General features: G+C 44.3%; 1 protein-coding gene across 1 annotated transcript in view; it reads left to right on the top strand.

Moving 5' to 3' along the window:
- The window catches only part of cacna2d3a (calcium channel, voltage-dependent, alpha 2/delta subunit 3a), a 705,663-nt gene that overhangs the window by 613,497 nt on the left and 68,379 nt on the right, over nt 1-23,787 (top strand). The window contains exon 31 of the mRNA XM_068052271.1: nt 13,566-13,621. Within this exon, the coding sequence (XP_067908372.1) occupies nt 13,566-13,621 (56 nt within the window). The remainder of the gene's footprint in view (nt 1-13,565; nt 13,622-23,787) is intronic.

The raw sequence follows: 23,787 nt of genomic DNA, 5'->3' as shown, positions 1-23,787 counted from the left end.
ATAACCTTATAAAATCTTAAGAAAATTAATTGAATATTACAGAAATAGCTCTCTCTCTCTCTCCAGCAGTCTGCTGGGCTGACAGATACAGGACAGCGTAGGCCACTTATCTCTGCCAAGGACTTAACTCTAGCACAGGCCCTGAAACAAGGCATTCCTAAAACTGATATGATGTAGCCTCGTACTCTCTCTGGACCAGTGTCTGGCAGAAGTTTACAAATGGTACCTAACTAGCGATAAGCCACAAGATGACTTCAGGGGCAGAATGATGGTCATAGCAGTCGTTTACTTTTAGTACCTGTCCCATGGTGATTAGGCAATTGGAATTGAATGAGTGATTGACATGGGACATCCACCTGCCTCTAGAAATAAAATTCATAAACGGGTGCTCGGGAGTGAAATCTTCAGTCTTCTTCTGATAGACGGAGAGAAGGAGAGCTTCCCGAAGTGGAGTCTGTGCTGGCTTCTGACTAACACTTTAGTTAGCTCAAGAAGGCTGAGGATCCTGAGGACCAAAGAGACCAATATCGCCTCGCCTGCCTCATCTGTCGGGGAGACTGTCACCATCGTTCTGCCCCACCGTACTGGGATTAGTAAACCGTTCAACCTGTTACGGTCATATGTTTAAATAGCTTATGAATCCTCATATTTAAACTGCTGATTCTTAATAAACTACTTTAAAACCACCTATGACTTGGACCCCCTTTTTGGGTAATTTATGACTCCCAAACCAAATCTTACACCGGACTACCCAAGGTAGCAAAAGTTAGTATCAGCCAAGTGCAACTTTATACTCAGGCAGTATAAATTTTCCCTCTTCGTGTACCACTGCTTCATTATCCAGTTCAGTCCAAAGCATAGGCTTCTACATGGGAGGAAAAGAGGCTGTCTAAATTAAAGTTCTGTCATCTAGTATAAGAGATACATTCATCATTTTTAATTAAGTAGGCCATGTTGTAGTTTCTGACCTTTAAAAAAAGTCTGCACAAGTCATGTATATATTCAGCTTGGAGTCAGCACTAATGGGATTAACTAGTCACCAAAACAACAAGAGGGCATCCATACGAATTTTGTGGTACCATGGCTATTATCATCTTCTTGGATGAGAACAGGTAGAATGGGAAATTTGCACACACAGCATTCAAGTAAAGACGGTTTTTGTGAGAGTGCATCTATAGGGCCAAAATGTCATATCTGGGATTAACAGAAAAGCAGTGTCTAGGTTAATATTATTGTAATTGTTGAATGATATCAAATGGTAGTAGATAATTTGAAGATATCCTTCATGACTAGAATTACCTTTCCACTGGGTCATTTAGTTGTCATCAGTTAAAGTATAATCATAGAATGATACAGCACAGAAGGAAGCTATTCAAACCATCATGCCTGTGAAGTTTCTTCGAAAGAGCGATCCAATTATCCCATTCCCCTGCCCTTTCCCCATAGCCCTGCAAATTGTTCCCCTTCAAGTATTAATCCAATTCCCTTTTGAAAGTTATTATTGAATCTGCTTCACAACACTTTCAGGCAGTGCATTCCAGATATTAACAGCTTGCTCCGAAATGAAAATTCTCCATCTCGCCTCTGGTTCTTTTGGCAATTACCTTAAATCTGTCTCCTCTGGTTAGCAACCCTTCTGCCAGTGGAAAGTTTCTCCTTACTTAATCTATTAAAACCCTTCATGATTTTGAACACCTCTATTAAATCTCCCCTTAACCTTCACTTCTCTAAGGAGAACAGTCCCAGCTTCTCTAGTCTCCCCACATAACTGAAGTCCTGCATCCTGCATAATATGCACCTGCATTCCAGATGAATGGCAAATGCGTTGTTCTAGAGGGAGTGCAGGCTCATCTGGATCCTTCGAGGTGTGAAGCAACAGTTGGAGATAACAGACTGGCGGGTGAAGATCAGAGAGGTGGTTAAAATGGCAAAGATGCGAGACCCGATCCCAACTCGCTGTTAACACGCCTCTTCTTCTTTGGCCTCCTTGTCTCGAGAGACAATGGGTAAGCGCCTGGAGGTGGTCAGTGGATTGTGAAGCAGCGCCTGGAGTGGCTATAAAGGCCAATTCTAGAGTGACAGACTCTTCCACAGGTGCTACAGATAAAATTGGTTGTCGGGGCTGTTACACAGTTGGCTCTCCCCTTGCACTTCTGTCTTTTTTCCTGCCAACTGCTAAGTCTCTTCGACTCACCACACTTTAGCCCCGCCTTTATGGCTGCCCGCCAGCTCTGGTAATCCCTGGCAACTGACTCCTATGACTTGTGATCAATGTCACAGGACGTCATGTCGCGTTTGCAGACATCTTTAAAGCGGAGACATGGACGGCCGGTGGGTCTGATACCAGTGACAAGCTCACTGTACAATGTGTCTTTGGGGATCCTGCCATCTTCCATGCGGCTTACATGGCCAAGCCATCTCAAGCGCCGCTGGCTCAGTAGGGAATGCTGGGGATGTTGGCCGCCTCGAGGACTTCTGCATTGGAGATGCGGTCCTGCCACCTGGTGCCAAGGATTCTCCGGAGGCAGCGAAGATGGAATGAATTGAGACATCGCTGCCGTAGAGCAAGGTACTGAGGACACAGGCTTGATACACTCGGACTTTTGTGTTCCGTGTCAGCGCGCCATATTCCCACACTCTCTTGGCCAGTCTGGACATAGCAGTGGAAGCCTTTCCCATGCGCTTGTTGATTTCTGCATCAAGAGACAGGTTACTGGTGATAGTTGAGCCTAGGTAGGTGAACTCTTGAACCACTTCCAGTGCGTGGTCGCCGATATTGATGGATGGAGCATATCTGACGTCCTGTCCCATGATGTTCGTTTTCTTGAGACTGATGGTTAGGCCAAATTTGTTGCAGGCAGCTGCAATCCAGTCGATGAGTCTCTGCAGACACTCTTCAGTGTGAGATGTTAATGCAGCACCGTCAGCAAAGAGGAGATCCCTGATGAGGACTTTCCGTCCTTTGGTCTTCGCTCTTAGACGGGCAAGGTTGAACAATCTGCCACCTGATCTTGTGTGTAGGAAGACTTGAACGCATGTGAGAGCAGCAGGGCCTACTTCCGACTTAACACGCCTACTTCCGTTTTAATCACAGCGGCTTTCAGGGCATCCAAGAAAGCTGCTCTGGAGAGTGGTTCCATGAATATAATATGTTAATGAGGCTCCATTCGTCCAATTTTGGCAGCCATTTAAATTTAATGGCGGCCGGCTAGTTTTCCCATGTTTTGGGAAACCCAGCAGCTAAAGGGAGGCAGGAGCAGCCTGATCAAGGAGATATGTGCTGACAGGTCAAGAGAGGCAGGAGTGCTCCCCCTCTGTCCCATCAAGGCAATCTTATGCTCCAATCGGTTTTCTGGTTTCCGGGACCTTCCCCAGTGGTCCAAGACTGCAGCCTTCAGCCACTGGCTTTGCTGCTCGGCAGTTGGCCAGCCTCTCAATCTGACGGGAAATGGAGTAAAAATGAAAATGAGGTCCTTTCATTCTATTCCTCCGTGTTCCCTGCATTTCCAGGTTTCTTCCCTGCAGACATGCACCCCACTCCCTCTCCCACTCCCTATAAATATCAGGGCCAACAATTCTGCGTCATTGCTGCTTTCCCCAGAATCTTGGGTTTCACATATTTCAGGTATCTGGAGATAAGCACAGTCACAATCAATCCCATGATTTACATCAACATGGGCCAAATTGCCTTCTTCTGTGCTGTATCATTCTATGATTCTAACCACTAAGACATTCAATCAATGTACAGATGGTCTGTAAAATACAATGAAGGAACTTGCATGTTAATTACATTTACCCAGGATCAGTATGACTCTTTTGTCCTAAAAAGGTTGTCTCTATCGGCAGCATTTTAATGGAATGACTCATTGGAAATCTGGTTATTGAGGAATTTGGGCCATGATCCATTACGCGACCCAGAACAGAGAGATATAACTAGTCCCCAGTTACAGTGTCATTAGTATTTTAATTTACAGTGCGAGCCAGCCAAAGTTGTGGAATGATTGTGGCAAGTTGCTATTGAGAGGTGGTTTTTCTTTTATGTAAATGAGGAATGTATGAGAACAAAGGATGGCAACAGTCTGCTCCAACAGAAGATTAGGCAGCATTGTCACAAGAGGTTTGGAGCAATCTGATAGAATTGATTTCATGCAATTCAGATAGATTTTATCTTAAGTGAAATCTTGGGCTATTGTCAAAATAATCAGCTTCATATAATTTACTCATCAACATAGTTCTTTGTCTCGTGCTGTAAGCTGCACGCAACTGTATGAAAAGATTTGATCATGACGCTGCATTTTTTAACCACATGGACAATGACAGTTTGCCATTTTCTCTGAACCAGGTGACTTCATTGTGGGCAGGTTTCCCAACTAAAATGATTCCAGGTGGATGGATATATTATCTGAAGTACTGAGTTGGCAACAATACTTTTGCAATCAAGTGCCTTAAATAATGTTTCCCACCTTGGATTATTTGCACTGGAAAACCTGCCCACAATTGATTTGGGTTGAAAGCAGAAAGAAGTCAAAAAGTCATCACTCATATGGTGAAACATGCATTACTACAAGCTGGAATTCTCTGCAAAACCCTTCGCAAATTTTCATACCATTGGGTGGAAAATTTCATTTGTGTCTAAATTATTGAAGCACCAAATTTTAAATAGAGTTTTGTTTTCCTTTGATATATTCGTTCTGAATCGTCTTGTTCCTATCATTCCTATCCAGGGTGCAGAAGATCATAAGGCTGCCATTGTATTACTTCTTTCTCATTGATACAAAATGGTTTCCAATGCCAGAACAGTAGAGTAACTCAGAAGTCAGATCTGATTGTTGACTGCACTGAAGCCAGGAGGTGTGAGCCCCCATCTCCGGTAGATAGGAGTAAACCACTGGAGTTTGTTGAAGTATAAGACTAGTCCAGTGCAAAAACATGAATTATTGTAAGCGTCCAGGCAGCTTTTGAGCCCCGGGGCTGTTTATAAAATTAGTAAGGAATCTGTTAGGAGCGAGGCAGTGTGCTTGCAAATATTACAAATTAGCTACCCAGGACTGAAGCTCTACATTTGCAACCAAGAATGCAGTCACTGGATGCTTTCTTTATTCTGTTCAGTGCAACTCACAGTGAGGTGCAACTTGCTGTATAATTTGGGCCTGCTGGCTGCACATTGCACTCTACACATATCAGCCTCAGGATATCTGTAGAAATTGGCATTCATTGCAGCTCTTTAGATGAACATGCCTCAGTTTATTCCTTTTTGTTTAGCTGTCCTATGACTTCTTTAGTCAGGTGAGAAAGAGAAACTCAGCAGTCAATCTAAATTTAAGTATTATAATGCATGCTTTCTCAATATGTTCTCAATTATTACTCCTAATAGTTATTTATTTAGAGATACAGCACTGAAACAGGTCCTTTGGCCCACCAAGTCTGTGCCGACCAACCACCCATTTATACTAATCCTACGTTAATCCCATATTCCTACCACATCCCCACCTTCCCTCAAATCCCCTACCTATACTAGGGGCAATTTATAATGGCCAATTTACCTATCAACCTGCAAATCTTTGGCATGTGGGAGGAAACCAGAGCACCTGACGAAAACCCACACAGTCATAGGGAGAACTTGCAAACTCCGCACAGGCAGTACCCAGAATCGAACCCGGGTCCCTGGAGCTGTGAGGCTGCTGTGCTAACCACTGCGCCACCACGTTGTTCACAACTATAATATCTGTAATCTATATTTCAGTGTTTATATATTGTTTGTGTATTGTTTACCATACTTGTACCATACACTTTCTAAGCTGAACTCAAATTAATTAAAAATTATCAAAAGCATATCAGAGACAGGGGACTGAATTTTCATTCCAGGATGAAGAACCTGATGTCAAGACCATTTCTGGGTCCCAACCCTGCTCCACATCGCTGCCGGAAGTCCAACACTATTTTGAAGGAAGCAGCTAATTAGTGCCCCGCTGGCGCATTTGCCTTCCAATTAGGGGTAGCTGATGTGTGGAGGAGGAGGGATGCAGATGTGGCAAGCCCTATTTAAAGGGCAGCTATGATTGTGAACAGTGGCAGCCTGGATGATGGCAGAGGCAGTGGAGCAGCAGCATGGCACGTGCCCATGGAAGGCCAGCCCCATGATTTGCAGACGCCTCCCTGGAAATCCTGTTATAGACGGTGGCAAGTCGGAGGAGCATCATATTTCCAGAGAGCAGCAGGAGAAGGTCAGCCAGTCAGACAAAGCAGGCATAGATGGAAGCGGCTCAGGAGATGAGCAGCTGCAGTGTGGTCAGCAGGATATGGTGCAGTGCAGGAAACCCTTCAATGACTTTTTGAGATCTGCAAGGTGAGTGCAATGCTACACCCAGATGACAGGCCTCCAGTTCTGGAGTCGCCAGCACACAGCCTGATGGCGCATGGTGCTCAGGAACAGAGAGGATATGTGTGCCCAGGTGCACTACTGAGCTGTGGGCAATGATCACACTACAAGCACTTGTGGAGGACGTGACACTGGAGCCATGGACATTGCATCTGAGTGAGCCACAGGATGCGGTGACGGAGGGCACCATGGTCGTAACTCTCTCACTCTTGACTTTGCAGGAAAAAAGAACACACAATACGCAAGAAAGGGGTTGAACTGGTGGTGGAATGGCACATCTTGTTGTACTGATGGCCATGGAGGAGGCAGCTCTTAAAATTTCCAGGGTGGGAGCTCAGCAGGAGGCTGACGAGGGTGTGATGAGTATCTGTCCGGAGAGGGTGAAAGCATGTTACCATTTCCATGTTGGAACTGGGTTGGAATTCCATCCTTCTTTGTGTAGTTCATGTCAATGCATAAGCAGTTATGGGCTGCTGCAAGAGGAGAGCTTTTATAATCAATGTCTTCTGTCTCTTGCAGGGCCAGTTGTGGAGGAGCAGCCTCAGCATACCACTGTGCTATCGGCAGCAACTTCAGAGGAAGATGATGCATCCAAGGCGGCACCATCACAGCAGTCAAATGCACCCTCCACCAGCATAAATACAATCACCTCAGTGGGGCCTCACGAGTTTACAACAGGTGGCACATGGTGGGCTGGATTTAGTGTTCACATCACAGCTTTGGGCAACGGACCCAGAAGTGGGCGCCATCACAGCTCATCACATGTGTGGCCGGCCCACTACAATTACATGCGGGCAGCTAATTACAATAATGGAGGCGTGGAGCCTGGCTAATTATGCGACGGGGCGGTATTCGAGGCACTGAATGCGGCATCTGATGATTCTGGAACAGGTGCTGGCACCATATTTAAAGCCTTGCCAGCCCTGCTTTTATTGCTGCCTTTAAGTCATTCGTTTGCTGCTGAGACTGGTGCTGGTGTGACTCCTGGATCCCCCACCCCTCTGACAAGGAAACCGCAGTATGGCTGAGGCAAGACACAGGGTGGTCCCACAGTTTAGCGATGCTTCCTGGAGATAGAAAAAGACTGGGGACCTCTTCCCCAGTGATGGCAAGAAGATGTCCTCCTGCCTGAACAAGAAAACCTGGATGCAGATCGCAGAGCAGGTAAGCAGCTGTGGGGTCACCCCCACCCACCCCAACCCTCCCCGAACATGGGTCCAGTGCAGGAAGAGAGTCAACGATCTCGTTTGGCCTGCTAAGGTGAGTGCTCCACACATCTCTCCTTTTTGGGAATTGCATGTGGCTACGCTGAAGGGTGTGCGACACGGAGAGGGAGGCACCACAAAGGCACTAGCAAAGGAGGTTAGGCATCTCCACATTTTGCCACATGCACGGCGGCATCTTGGCCACAGGCCACTTTCTTTCACAGGTCACCCCCATTACCTCCCCTGAGAGCTGATGTGGGGATAAGCCAGATAGGAAATCCCCGCAGGGGACGAGGGGCTGCCACTGGCACATCTGTCCTGTAGCTCTTCCTGTGAATTATGACTATTTCCCTCTTTCTACTTGCAAGACGGGCCCATAGCACCAGGGAGACCTCGTGGACTGGCGGGGGAATTACTGACATACGGCCTCTCAGCTGAGAATGAAGCACTGGAGTTAGTGGACTCCACTGGAGTGACCCAGGGCGGACTCTCAGTTGCAGATTTTTATTCTTTATTTTATTTTTTTAAATTTTATTTTAGAGATACAGCACTGAAACAGGCCCTTCGGCCCACTGAGTCTGTGCCGACCATCAACCACCCATTTATACTAATCCTACATTAATTCCATATTCCTACCACATCTCCCTCTGTCCCTATATTTTCCCTACCACCTACACTAGGGGCAATTTATAATGATGGTGAGACTCTCTGCGCAAGAGAGTGAGGATTATCTTCATTCAACATCCATCACACTTCTGGAGATCCACATAACACATGGCTATTATGACGTGTTCAGCACATTCTAACCCACACATATTTGTGTTATCTCATGCAGTTTAGAACTGCAGGAGACTCAATCCAAAGGGGGACCGCGGTCAACCTCTGAGCACGAGCATTTGGAGGATTCACTGTCCCATGACTCTCCTGTACCTTATACCAGTGCAGATACTTGCACCTCAGTGAGTTTGTGCTCAGGTTTAGACTCAGGGTCACAAGCTGCTGAGAACACCAAACATGCACCCAAGCAGCAGACTGAGGCTGAGACAGCCAAGGCCTTTGATAGTCGAACTGTGGGTGGCCAGGCCCAAGCTGAGCCCCAGTCTGATGATGAGTCTCTGGTGTCGACAGCACAGGGAATGCTGGAGTGGCAGTGAGAGGTAAGGCAACATCTGGCGGAGATGCCTGAGGCCATGCGCAGCCATGAGCGGATGATGGAGGAGTCCATCCATGCTATGAGTGCTACCATGTCTCAGGCATGTGAGCGCATGGTTTTCTCCATCGAGGTAGATGATCCTCATGGACAGCCAGATCCCACAGATGCGCACAGACCTGCACACCATCGCCTTAGCCATGAGCTCAATGTAGCAGTGGTAAGACAAGAGAAGGACAAGAGAAGGAGTCTTCTCCAGCTTCTCGTCCTACTCTGGTGAGCAGTGAGGTTCAAGTGAGCCCTGAAAGGGAGGAGGAGAGGTTGACCTCCACATCTGGGGTTCCCTTCAGGGCACTGAGTGTGGACAGCAGTTCCTCAGCCCCTCTGCCAGTAAGCCCAGCTCCAGTAGCCGCGATGCCTGAGGAGAGCCCTTCAGGTCTCAGGCAGCCAGAGGACGACTACTGAAGTCATTACAGGCCAAGGGGCAGCCTGATCAGCAGCCTGCCTCCAGCCCAGCTACTAACACAGGGGTTACACATCGTAGAAGCACTTGAAAATGTATAAAGAAAACCACCTAGATACACTTGAAGTTTCATAGATGCTCGAAATTTGACATTTGTTTTTCTGCTATAAAGTTTTTTCGCTTTTGAAGTTAACATTCATTGTGGAAAATGCTTATTCCTTCCTGCCTTAATTGTGAGCTGCTGACTTCACCCTTCTCCCATAGTGGCCTGCCAGTCTAGGCTCAGCTCTGCTTTGGTAAGCACCTCTGATGTGCCAGAGCATATGGATGAGCTGGGCACTAGGCATGGAACCCAAACAGAAAGGAGGCAACAAACTGAATGCTTTTAGTTAAGTTTTTATTGCTTTCACTCTGAGAGGCAAGCATGGTGGCTGGAAGCGGATAAGTATGAGACTGTTTCTTGCCTCTTGGCCCTCCTTCCTTCGGAGGCACAGCATCAAAAACCACAGGGGTCCACAAAGACCAGAGTGTACAAGACCCATGCCAGGTGATCAGTAGGCCTCAAGATCGCTGTCTTTGTAGAGACAAAGTTGCCCTGGCAGCTTTGCCTTTGCTATTCCACTCGGCTTACACGCTGATGGTCCTCAGTGTCCACCCTTGCTGATAGTCAATCCTGTCACCCAGCAGTATGGCCACCTGACGTTCTCATCCAGTAATATAGCCACCCGACCCTTTCACCCAGCAGTGTGGCCATCTGACGACCTCACCCAGCAGTATGGCCACTCATGCTTACCACCCGAGACCAGGCCCACTCGTGCAGAGCACACTGCACTGCGGACCGACAATGTCCTCTGCTCCCCCCTCTTCCTCTATCCAGTGCTGATCATGGCTGCCTTCCCATCACAGCACTGAGGCCTTGCCGGTGCTAGCAGCTTTAATGGCTGGAGATCTGAACGCTCGTTAGGGCCGCCCATTGTCCACTTAATTCCAAGCCTTCCATTGAATTGCTTCCAAATGCATGTTACTTTATTAAAACTAACTGTTCTACAATTCAAATGGCAGTCCTGTTGCGTCAGGGCAGCACGGCTGTTTCAATGCTTTCCCGCCGCTGACTAAATCTGGAACCCACGTCATGACTTTGGATTTATGGGTGGACGCGTCTTTCGCTATTCTCTGCCCGCCCTCCCCTCCCAACACCTCCTTTCCTACTCCAAATGGCCTCACTAAATTCCGCCTGGTAACTAGAAATTCACGGGTGAGCAAAAGGTGACGGAGGCAGAGGCAGCTGTGGTCAGTCCCCCTCAGAGGATGGAGACAACTGCAGCCATGTTCAGCTGTGTGGAGGTGCAGCGCCTCTGGTGTCACATACAAGGCGGGTCTTTCTGGAGCAGTGACAAGAGATGTGTGCCAAATGTTGGAGTTCCCTGAGGCAGTGTGAAGTCTTGGGCAGAGGATGGAGGAGCCCATTCATGAGATGTGTTCTGCAATGTTTCAGGCATATGAGTGCATGAGCTCATCCATTGAAAGATTGGCCTATCTCATGGAGAGCAATGAGTGGATGCAGAAACATCACACTGTACCACATTCTGTAGCACTGAGAGGTCAGTTGCACTGATAGCACAAAGATGCATAGATAGGCAACCAGGTGCCCCCCTACTGCTGGTTACCTCAGACATGCATGCACACCATGCATGCTGGGGCAGGCAGGGGTGATGTTGCGGGGCCCACCCCTCACAAGGCACTTACATCATCAGCTGCCCCCTTCGCCCCTCTGACTGAGGTACCATCTATACAGAAAACACCCGAGGCTGACCCCGCCTTGACACAGGAGGGGCAGCCTCTGGCAGTGAAGATGGCCACACGTGGTAGTCATATTGGATGTGGCTGCTCCCGGTTGGTAAGGTGTGGAACTGGGCCAAATGCCATTCAGGATGAGATGTTCTCATGAGAATCATGCCTGAATTAGTGTGGCCCAAGGTTTCCTGCCATCCTGGTCAGTGATTTGACACCTCAGGTGGACCTCAGGAAGGCCTAGGCTCCACCATATCTTCCTCTTCCTCCTCCTCTTCCAAAGATGTGTCCCACTCCCCAACATCTTTATCCTCAAGGTTAACACCTCCCTGGAGGACCATGTGCGTGGAGCACAACATACCACCACCATGTGAGAAACCCTGAAGGGACTAGAGGGCACTCCCTGACCAGTCGAGACACTGGAACCGCATCTTCAGGAGTCCGATGACCTGCTCTATGTTGACCCTTGTGCTGAGATGGTAGCAGTTATAGTGCCTCTGTGCCTCCATTGTAGGATTGTGCACAGGTACCAGCAGCCATTTTTTCAACAGATAACCCTTGTCCCCTGGCAGCCTCGTAGTCTCTCCGGTGGCATGAACAGCTGTGGCATCAGAAGACTGTCTCAGGATGAAGGCGTCATGGCAACTGCCAGGAAACCTTACACACCCATACAGAAAATGCTTGTGTTGGTCATACACCAGCTGAAAGTTGAGGGAGCAGAATCCCTCCCTCTTCATAAATGACCCGGCTACTCCACTGGGGCCTTTATGATCACATGGTTGCAGTCGTTCATGTTCTGCACCTGAGGGAATCCTACCATAGAGGCAAAGTCCACGGCCTTCTGTGCCTGTTGGCTCCATCAGTCTGGAACTCAATGTACTCCAATGCCCTCTCATACAGGGCATCCGTCACCTTCCTGATACTATGATGAGAGACTGCTTGCGAAATGCCACACAGGTCCGCTGCTGCCCCTTGAAACGATCCAGAGGCAAAGTTCAAGGCAACTATCACTTCCATGGCTACTGGCAGGGTGTGCCCACATGACTAGCGAGGCCTGAAGTCCTCCTGCATGAGGTCACGTAAATCAGCAACCACCTGCCTCGATAGGTGCAGCCTCCAGCGGCACTGCTACTCCAACATGTCCAGCAACCTGATTCTTTGGTGGTACACCCTATGATATGCATAAGGCCTTTGTGCCCATCGGGATCACCTCTGCATCAAGGGATTTGTTGTTGCCGCTGCTGCTCCTCATCACTACTTGTCACCAAGTCAGAGTAGCTGAGCCCTATGTCCAGGGATAGCCTCTCTTGCCACCAGCTACACAGGACCCTCATGCTGTGCCCCACTAGCCCCTGCAGATGCACTCCCCCATAATTTTCCCAGTGCCTCCACCTGAAACATTCTGTGAGCTCCACTTACACTATGGCCAGAGTGTGCCAAAGCATGAGCTCCTCTCTGCTTATTCCACCATTTATGCTGTATCGGAAATGGCTCCCACTTCTCTGACTGGGCCTCTGCTGTGCAGCCGCCTCATCTCCTCGGATGTGCTGCTGACCCAGCATGTTTCCCATGCTTCGCACCGAAAATCTAAATCAGCCCTACAAAAAGTTCTTAAGTGGCTTATGAACTGTATCAATTTCTTACTCACCACTTTCAGGCGGGTTGGCATGACTTCCAAGAAGAGGCCTCCACCAAAATCGCCGGGAGGCGGGAACACATTGGCATGCTGCTTGGCGCTGCAATTTTCCCAGCACACCCATATCTGCCTCCACTTTGGGATGAAAATTCAGCCCACGTTGTCTACGCATCCTGCTTGAAAATTGTAGTTTTAAGGCAATCAATTTTGACAGATATGGAACTTTTAAGTCATCCAAAAGGCACTATTTAACACCCCAGTTTGCAATAATGATCAGTATTTTACATAGTTGAAAATTAGTAACATTAGTTGTTTTGTGCTAACATATACACACGTCCTTCACTTAGCACAACTAAGAAGTCTGCAGTGTGTTTATTCAGCTTGTCAGGTTCCAGTGTACAGCAAATATTTTTCTCAAGATTAAAGTATAGAGAGAGCATCCATTTATAGTGACCACCCACATTTGTTTCAGTAATAATTGGTTCAACCTTGAATTTACATTTAGCAACATTGTTCTTGCAAAGACACCTGAGTTTATCCCAGTGATGACCATTTTAAGAAGCTTTCAGTGTATCGCATTTTCCTCCTAGCACTATAACTGCATCTTTCTTGTACCTCCTCACAGATCCAGAAGTAAATATGCCATTGTTAATAGCAAGTGTCTGACAATTTAGAAAATTTAGTGTCATTTGTTTGGGACTCATCAAACGTGGAGCAGCTTTGTCAGAATGAAGGGCTTGTAACATCAAAGAAACTGACCCTGAAACTTAGGAAAAGAATGCTCATCATGTGTCTTATTACTACACTGCAGTATGTTAGTAAGAAAACTGGCAAATTGATCTCAATAGTTTTGTAAATCCAGCCAGAGCAGATTATCAAAGGAAGAACTTAGTGGTGTAATTGTTATAACTATCCTAACAATGTTTTTTAACTTTTGCTAGATTTCTGGTGGAATTCAATCTTTGCAGTTGGTGGAATTCAGACTTCACAGTGAAAGGTAAGTTTGGTAACTTTTTTTTCCTGAACAATAAGCAGAATTATCAACTTAGCTTCAAGGATAGCCTTTTAATGAAACAATATCAGTGTGTCCTTTCATCTCTGTGACCTGGGAATGAGTCCAGCTCAGACTGATGGAAATTTCAAATCACTTCCTAGTGAATGTCAGTTTTCAGCACAGAATTAAATGTACTTCTGCACTAAATATCAGAGGAGAATTGGCTGTTGATGGGGGAGGCTGGGATATTGGCTATTAGATATGACTATGTTGGGTTGTTGCTTAAATAGTCTGTTAGACAGCTTCCCAGCACCAGATGTTAGTGAGGAGTACTTTGCAGGGCTGACTGGGATGATATGCCTAAATTGTTGTTAAGTCCATCAGATTTTCTACGTCTTCAACTTTGCAGCAATTGTTTACAACTGGGTGGCTTGCTAGGCCACTTGAGAGGGCATAAAGAGTCAAGCATTTTGTGTGGGACTGTGGTCACATGTAGGCCAAATTGGGTAGACTTGAAACCAGTGGGCTGGATTCTTTGGAGGCCTCGACGTCGGGATCCATGGCAGGTGGGCGGGCATGAAGATGGCCCCGGTTGAGGCCCATTATGGACCTCGACACCAGCAAGGCCCGGCCTGATTTTTCCAGTGGCAGGGAGGCCTTGTGGCAGCCCCCTGCTGCTTGGTGATGGGACTGCCATTTAAATATTTAAATAAATTAAATTACCTGAATTAATGAGTCTCCCGTCACTTCCTGAAGTCCCGCTGCAATCTTCATCCTGGCGACCAGGATAGCCGTGACTTCAGATCCCCGTCCAGGGAAACAAGGCGCAACACTGGTGGAGAGAGGGAAGAAGGTAAGTTGCTCAGTACAGGAGGTGGGGTATGGGGGTCAAATGAACGTCATGGGTGTAGGAGATGGTGGGAAGGGTTATAGTGGGGAGGGTAAGGTCAAATTGTGAATATAAGTGTTTTGGGGGAAAGGGCAAATCATAAATTTAATGGATATTGAAGGGGTGGCAGAGGGGCAAAAGAAATGTATTTAATTATTTTAATTCAATTTCACTTTAAATATTTAAATTTTCTGGTAGGGCTGACAGTGCTTTAAAAATGGTGTCACTACCTGCGCACAGGCAGCTGACCATTGCCAGGGATGGACAGCCTGTCCCCTCCACCTGATCGGGGAGGATGGGGGGGGCAGCCTGCCCCAGCTATTTATATGAGCCGCCACGCTTGGATTTGCTTCAGCTGGATTCTATAGAATTCAGCCCAGTGTCTTTTTTCAATTTCAACAAAGCTGATTGAAGGGCAATGCGATGAGAGGTGTTTAAAATTATGAATGGATATTTTCAAAACAGACTACTGCCAATTGTTGAGGGGGTTGAGAACAAGGGGACATAGATAAGCAATTAAATGTAAGAGATTTAGAGGAAAGGGCAGGAGAAATAGGGTAGTGTTGTGATGATGTGGAATTCACTTCCAGGGCTTGAGCCAGAAACTATGTTAACATTTAGATTGGATTGGATAGGTGAATGAAGAGATGAAAACCGGGTTGGTAAATATGATTGGAACTATTTACTCACATGGAAGGTAAACACCAGCACAAACTGGGTGGGACAAATGGGCTCTTTCTGTATTGTAACACCGATGTATTTCCATGTAGGAGTAGCAGACTTCCTCTTATGATGAATTTTAGTGTGTTTTTACAACAATCTGGAAGCTTCCACTATTATTTTTCTGGTGCCACCTCCCATTGTTTTTTTCCTTCTCAAGATTTGGGCATTGCTGGCATGGGCAGCATTTATTGCCTAGTTGCCCTGAGAAGGTGATGGTGGGACTTCTTCTTGAACTGCTGCAAATTCTTTTAATTCTTTGCACCAATTTGATACAGCTAAGTGGCTGGACCACTTCAGAGGGTAATTAAGCATCAACCATATTGACGTGGGCCTGGACACATATATTAGCCGGACCGTGTATTTACGGCAGGTTTCCTTTCCTGTAGGACGTTAGTCAACCAGTTGGATTCTCATGGCAATTCGGCTGCTTCATTCACTTTTACTGATACAAGTTTTTTTATTTCCAGTTTTCTCTTTTGGCTGAATTGAAATTCTTAAGCTGCTACAGTGACATTTGAACTCAACGTTCTCCTGATTATTGGTCCAGGCACCTGGGTTACTCGTCCAGCACTACAATCACTACATTACCATACCCTGTGTGACCAGATTTTATTGAATTCAATTTCACAACTTTCCTGGGCAGGATTTAAACTCATGACACTGAGCTGTTAATCTAGTACCATAACCAACAGGTTGCTGTACCCATGCTAAATCGTACTGCAAAAGGAAACTGATTCTTTTTTACATGCTGGGTAAAAAAAGCAATAAACACGCATTAAAGTTAGTTGACAACAAAAAAGGAGGTTAAGATGTTTAGAGTATACAGAAGAAAACAAAGTTAAATTAGTAAAAAGGAAAAGGATAAACAGGAAGACAATGCATAAATATTTAAAATCTTTACTTTCATTTAATATTGTTCTTCAAGCATCTATTTTTATATCACAGGATTAAATTTTATAGTAAAAGATTTAAAGTAGAATTAAGTTAATTTATTACTGTAGTGGTGATGTTTGTTTCAATACTACTTTGTGTGAGCTGAGATTAAAATAATGATCATCTCAGAGAGATTTGAATATCTTTGGACATACCAACAGTTCAAGAGTTAATTTCTATGAGTACTATGATATGCATGTGGACATTTTAATAATCCATATCAGTCTCATTTTCTGCTTATTTTAGTGGTATTTTGCTACCTTTTTGTTTCTTTCTAAGTGTGAATTTAGGTTAAACTGTTTGCTGTGGCTCTAAATTCAGTGTAGTTTCCTAATTGGTTACAAACCTACTGAAACTTTTAGCTTCATAACTCAGTCATAGTTCAGAAATGTAAACATTCCCTTCGAAAATTAGTTCTGCATATGATAGTGCTACACAAATGACAGTTTTAAAATGAAATGTTTACAATTTTGAACTACCATTGAGTCACAAAATTTTTAATAGTTTAGCTCTAAAACTACATTGCACTTGGTGCTGAAACAATTTGCATGACAGTCAGAAATTGGAAAAGATGTTGTAATTATTTCATCTACATCATCACATAACTTAATAAGATAATATTTCATCAGAGTTATTAACTTCAACAGTGGTATGGAGAACAAAAGAACAAATTGTACTGAGTAAAACCACGCTTCATATCAGCTTTCCAGCAGTCTTTGTTTTCGATGTTGTGTGTACGTAAAGTGATTAAATGTATATTCTTGAAGCAACCCTACTGCTGAAAATAGAAGACGGAAATTTTAAAATAAAGGTCTATTAAAAAAAAGATTAATACTTTGGAACTGCAAAGAGCACAACTGCAACATAGCTTGGTTCATTCTCAGTTCAGAAAATAGCATTGCTTTAAGACAACTCAAAATAATTCTTATTGATTACAGTAAAACCTTTACTATCTGTCATCCTAGAGGGCTCCTTGCTCTTGTGCCTAATCAAAATTGACAAATAGTTGTGTCTTTAGTTTATTAACAACAATGTCGATGTACCCATGAATAGATGTTTTCCATGGTACAATAGATTCTGTCCATCTCTCTTTAAACAATTTCTCCTATAAGCAACAAAGACCATGGCATTACTATTGATCTTATGTTAGAGAACTAACACTTGACACGTTCATCTGCTATTTTATCAGAAGTGTTAACCCGTTTGAATAAATGGGCTAATGCTTCTGTAAAAATAATATTTTTAATATAAAGAATGTCAGGCAAAGGCAGTAAGCATTCGTCTGCTAATATTATCAAATTATTTTTAAGTTAACATCCCTTTATAAGTAACAAAGATTTTATAACCCCCAGGTATGTTATAAAGTCAAACTGTTGACAGACACAGCGCGAGGTTTGAGGCAGGCCCAACTGACCCTGTGGAGATCTGTTATCCTTGTGAATTTTACTCAGTACCAACATTCCCAGTTATTTTGAAGTTGAAAAGCTGAAGTTTGTGGATAGAAGCTCTCAACAAGACTGTAACAGAACACAATAGAATTCATTTTAATCACGTGAAGTAACAGCTTCTTTTGTGTGTATGTGCACTGAAAGGGTGAAGAAGAAAGACTTCTGCACCAATAGCACTGAATCCATAGGATGCTCATAGATTCATACAGCACAGGAGGTCGTCATTTGATCCATTGTCCCTGTGCTGGCTCTTTGAAAGAGATTTACAATTGGTCCCATTCTTTCCCTGTAGCCCTGCAAATTTTTCAAATATATCAATTCCATTTACTATTGAATCTGCTTCCACCACCCATTCAGGAAGAGCTTTCCAGATTACAACAACTCACTGCATTAAAAAAAATTCTCATCTGTCCTTTGATTCTTTTGCCATAATCTATGAAAATTTACATGGATAAACACAAATGCAGATAATGGGAGCACAAATAATTGAAGCTATTCCGTAAATACCATACTTAAAGGTACTTTTGTTACAGACTTGCACTATCATTTCATTATAACTTGGCTTAAAATCTGCTTCTACCTGTTGCTACATTTGTTTTAGCAACTTAGTCCTTGTCCAGTTTGGTGAAAGAAAGCACAGTAATTGGGACAACTATTGGGCAGCATGACCAGACCTCATTACTATGCTGACAGTGAGCTGTGGGCATCTCACTGCAGGTAACTGGCTCCGGGTCAGCACAACTTCGGATGGCCAGAGGCTGACCTGAGCAGCATAAAGATCGGTCCAGGGAGGGGGGTGAGCGATTATGGAGAGCTAAGCCGGGGCTGACAGTGGTCCATCTCTTGGAGCCTGCAAGAGTTTACTTTTTTTGCTCCTCTGCTGTAGTACTTGTCAAAATTGCAATCATGGTCTTATGAACATCTTCAGACCCCAATTTACATATTAAAAGGGCCGACAGTCTGAATCAGGCACCCGATGGAAAGCCCATACAAAGATGGTGGCAGCCAGAGCATCGGGGAAGTGTGTCATTTTCGGGCTATTACCACTTCATTTACTCCAGGTGGCACAAAATAAATTCCATGCTATGTCTAAGTTGCGAGCTTTGGTTCACTACTATTGCCATTGAGGCAGGAGGTCATAGGTTCAAGCCCCATTCCAGAGACAAGAACATAATCCAGACTCACACTAGTGCTGTACTTGGGGAGTGCTGCACTAACAGAGTTGCCATCTTTCAGATGAGATGTCACACAGAGGCCCAATCTCCTTTTCCAGGTGGATGTAAGAGACTAGATGGCACTATTTGAGGATGAGAAGGGGAGCTGTCCTGTTGCACAGGCCAACATTTGCCCCACAAGCAACACCACCAAAATGGTCTACGTTTCCTTTATCTCTTGTTCTTTGTGGAATCTTGCTGCATGCAAATTGGCTGTTGCATTTCCCTACACTAAAACAGTGACTCCACTTCAAACATAGGCTGTGAAGGGCTTTGGAACATTCTGTGGTCAGAAAAGGTGCTATATAAATACAGGTTCTTTTCTTTTACTTCATGGAAATCAATGGGATTTTTTGATATTGATCCTGCCATAATATATTATTAAAATATAGGGCGGCACAGTGGCTAGCATCACAGCTCCAGGGACCCGTGTTCAATTCTGGGTACTGCCTGTGTGAAGTTTGCAAGTTCTCCCTGTGACCGCGTGGGTTTGCGTTGGGTGCTCCGGTTTCCTCCCACAGCCAAAGACTTGCAGGTGATAGGTAAAATTGGCCGTTGTAAATTGCCCCTAGTGTAGGTAGGTGGTAGGGAATATGGGATTACTGTAGGATTAGTATAAATGGGTGGTTGTTGGTCGGCACAGACTCGGTGGGCCGAAGGGCCTGTTTCAGTGCTGTATCTCTAAAATAAAATAAAAGTAACTCAATCCGTGCCATGAATGTGATATGGGTACATTCATGAACTTCATGCTCCCAGAGGGGATCTGAGCTTGCAGGGAGTTTAGGTCAGAGGACTGGCTTTGCAGTGTTGCAGTCCCATCTCCAACCTGCATTCTCTACATTGTAAGTCTGAGGCCAGTGAACGTAACTGAAAGTTTTCGATTTTACCTCTAGCCACTAGATAGCTGCACCAGGGAGGGGGTGAACTCACACAGGGACTCTCCTGATCGTCTGCCCGAACTTTGGCAGAAGAGCCACAGAAACCCTGGAAAAAAGATCTTCCGGACTTTCCATGATTCTTTCACCAAAGTTACAGTAGATTATCAGGGGAATCTCTGCAGAAATTCAGCTCCTCAAACTTATCCTAACAGCTTCCAAACTTTTCTTTGGATCTCCTATGCACTTCTTAACTCTGGTATGTTTTCATCATCTTACAGTCATGTGTGGCTAACAAATGAGTCAGACTTCAAAGTCTGCCAGGATTGTAATATTTCTATGATCACAACCACAGAGATGTAGCTGAGTGGTGAAAAACTAAGCATTAGCTAGCGAACTGTCACATATTTGTTCCAGATTCAACCCTCACCGAAAGTCTGGAAAAACACAACATTCCAGGATTAGAAATGAGACCAACTCAACTATGTGCTCCCCCCTCCAAAACAAAATCTTCAACAGAAGTTTCCCAAGCAATAAATGCAATGTAACTTCGAGGTACTTGTCTCACTGCATAGTACCTTTGGAGTCAGGTCTCACTGCTGTTTTAACAATCTGTCAACTTTAGAATTTGTACAGTGAATTAGATTGCAGTCTCACAAAACTCAACAGCAACTATCAAGAAACAGCATAATCTGATGGTAAGCCCATCGCTGCAGAAAAAGGATGGTTTAATTGCAGGGTTTTTTCAACTCTACCAATCTGTTTTTTGAATCCCACAAATTAATCCATTCTGTAGTAACTTTGAATACGAAATGTGCAAGACTGTTGTAAACACTCCCTGCAGATCACTGAAAAATTATGTTATGATGTAATGAAATAGATATTGGACTGAATTTTATTGGCCCCTTTACGCTGTGGGGCCTGCCTCGACCTGCAACGTCGAGAAGGGCCCGCCGCATATTACGGCAGCAGGGGGACGTCGGTGCGGCCCCCCCACCCCACCATTGCCTGGTGGCGGGCCCTTCATCTCCCTATGCAAATTAACATTAATAAGATGTAAATATACTTACCTGCAATCGACGGCCATCCCACACCGATTTTATGTCCTCCGTTCGGCCTTCGCGCGCTTTCGGAACTCTGCACGGAGTTCTGAGGCAAGAACCTGGTGGGGAGGGGAGGGGAGGGGGGGGGGGAGGTGGTGGAGGAGCGGGGAAAACAATTTTGATTGGATGTGGGTATGGTGGGAAGGGGTTGAAACGCAAAAGATTGAAGATTACGGGGGAAGTTCAGGTATTTGAAAAAGCTAATTGTTGGTCATTTTGGGCAATGAAATGTATAAAGCAGTTGATGATTTCTACTTTAATCAGAAAATGTTTCTTTGCCTTCCATGTAACTCTAGCTAAAGAAGTACCATTATATAGGGTGTTTTGATTATCAGCTATACCAGTCACTGTTATCATCCAGGAGGAGAATAGTCATATTGATGATGATATGGATATCATGATCATCAATATAACTCTATAACAGTTGCCAGATTGTTAGATCTGATTGAATCTCCTATTAATTTATCGTGTTAATTTTTATGGATAGTCAATTTCTAAGGATCAGTTTTCACCAACACATTTATTGTTCGAATAATTAATCTTCCCATGGGGCAACATATTGAGAGTCTTGCTTGCACATTTCATAATTTTCCCCAACTTTCAAAAAAAAGTTCCTGAGTAGAAACCATCCAGCACTTTGGAAGGCAACTGGAGGAGATGACAGAGATAGGGAGGGGCGAGGCCATGGAGGGATTTGAAAACAGGTTGTGAATTTTAAAATCAAGACATTGCTTGATCGGGATCCAATTTAGGTCAGCGAGCAGAGAGGTGATAGGTGAATGGGACTAGGTGCGAGTTAAGACACCAGCAGCAGAGTTTGGGATGACCTCGAGTTTACAGAGAGTAGTTTGTGGAGACCAGCCAGGAGTACTTTGGAATAGTCAGGTCGAGAGGTTACAAAAGCATGAATGAGGGTTTCAGCAGCAGATGAGTTGAGACGGGGTGAAGTCGGGCGATGTTACAGAGGTGGAAATAGGTGGTCTTTGCAGTGGTACAAATATGAGGTTGGAAGCTCATTTTGAGTTCAAATGTGACACCAAGGTTGCAAACAGAATGGCTTAATCTCATACTGTTGTCAAGGGGAGGGATGGAGTCGGTAGCTAGGAAACAGAGTTTGAAGCAGGGACCAAAAACAATGGCTTCAGTCTTCCCAATATTTAATTGGAGGAATTCTCATCCAGAATTGGATGTCGAATAAGCAATCTGATAATTTAGCAACAGTGGAAGAGTTTAGAGAGATGGTGGTGAGGTAGAGCTAGAGATAGGCGCAATGTTGCACCAAGGACATTTGACAGAGTTATTGACTCAGCCACGGACACGGGGCAATTAATCTGTATGTAACATATGTAACCAATTTAATGCCATCAAAACATAGTCCAATTTAAACAACATTTGGTCCTATAAATAGAGTAGCTAATCATACAAACATCAATGGAGAGCAGCACAACTGTATTAGCTAGCTAGCAAGCAAAATAGTATACAATGTCAATGCGAATTACTTTTGTTGACAGAATAGAGCTAGTTACACCATGTCACAGGGTGGTAGATGGACCTTATCAGATGACCTCTGTGGATTCACACTGTGTCAGGAGTGCGCATTCAACCAATAAAACATGAATCTCAAGTAGAGGATTGTTATTGTGGTTATTGTGGTGAGGCAGTAGAAAAATCAGCAATAGAAAGACGGACCATTTCTCACTGCTGTTGACACAAAACAATTTAACCTGTGATGGTCAATGTTTGTGCAACTTCTCCACTTGCTTGTAATATGTGTCTGAAGACAGGGCAGCCAACAAGAGGGCAGTGATCTCCAAATCAGGAGAATTTTATAAGATGGAGCAGATAGTACTTCAGAAGGGTTGCGTAAAACAGAAAAACAGAGTGGGACAGGAAGGGACAGAGATTAAAAGTAGGTAGCCAAGACTAGTTTATTCATCTTGACAGGCTGTTAAACTAGGTCTTGGATTCTAAAATACAGTAACAACAGAATCTCTCCTGGACAAAATATAATTTACTCACAAAATCTAGTTACAAAATTAGATAAACACAATTACAAATAAAGAGTGCCCTTCAGTTCCTCCAATAAAGTGATTCTCTTAAATTCACTTATGTCTATATCTCAGTCTATCACTGATTCAGATTCAGCTCTGACAAGATAATTATTAAGAACAAGCTTTTTTGCAAAATGTTGAGCAGTTGTTATTACATGTATTATTCAGTTACAAAATGTTTAGTTATTATCTGTAAGATTGTACTCTAGACTAACCAATTTATGTCCAAGCCAAATCTCTTATCTGTTAGCAAAAGTGCACTTTTAACATAATGTAATTATATGATACAGCCAACTTTCAAATGATACTGGCCACTCAGGTTATCTGCCCTCAAACTGGCTAGTAAATGATGTACATTGCAGTTACTGATTTTTGACATGCTTGTTAAAGTTGCCCTTTAATCCAATTCACAGCAAAAAAAATCAGTTAATGACTTTCTAATATGGTCATTGAAACAGAATTAATTTTTATTATATCTTCCCCAACAATTTTTAAAACTGCAAATGCAGCATGGATTTTGTTAAGGAATCTTTATTAAAGCTATCCGTTACATTGTATTTACTAACAATTGTATGTGGGTCAGCAGCATCCTGTTTTTGCCAGTATCAGTCAGCCCCATTACACCGTACTCTTGAATTCACAAGGAACTTACAGTGCTGATTCCTTTGATTTTCTTGCCTGTTTTCCCCTCAATACAAGTTCTGGAACAATGTGATTCCAAATGGATAACAGCAGAATTGCAACATTTATATAGGAGTAAAAATCCAGCAATTTTCAACATGTCTCTGAGATTGTGTCCCAAGTGAAAGTAATGTGTGTCAGAGCATAGAAATCGAGACATTCCCTTAGTTAGTGACTTTTAGAGTTTACTTAACACAAGCCTTTAAACTTGTGTTCTAAAACAACCTAGCTGCGAGGTTATTTTAAAAAAAA

This window comes from Heterodontus francisci, chromosome 19 (genome assembly GCF_036365525.1).
Source record: "Heterodontus francisci isolate sHetFra1 chromosome 19, sHetFra1.hap1, whole genome shotgun sequence".
Lineage (NCBI taxonomy): Eukaryota > Metazoa > Chordata > Chondrichthyes > Heterodontiformes > Heterodontidae > Heterodontus > Heterodontus francisci.
This window is presented reverse-complemented; position numbering and strand designations above follow the sequence as displayed.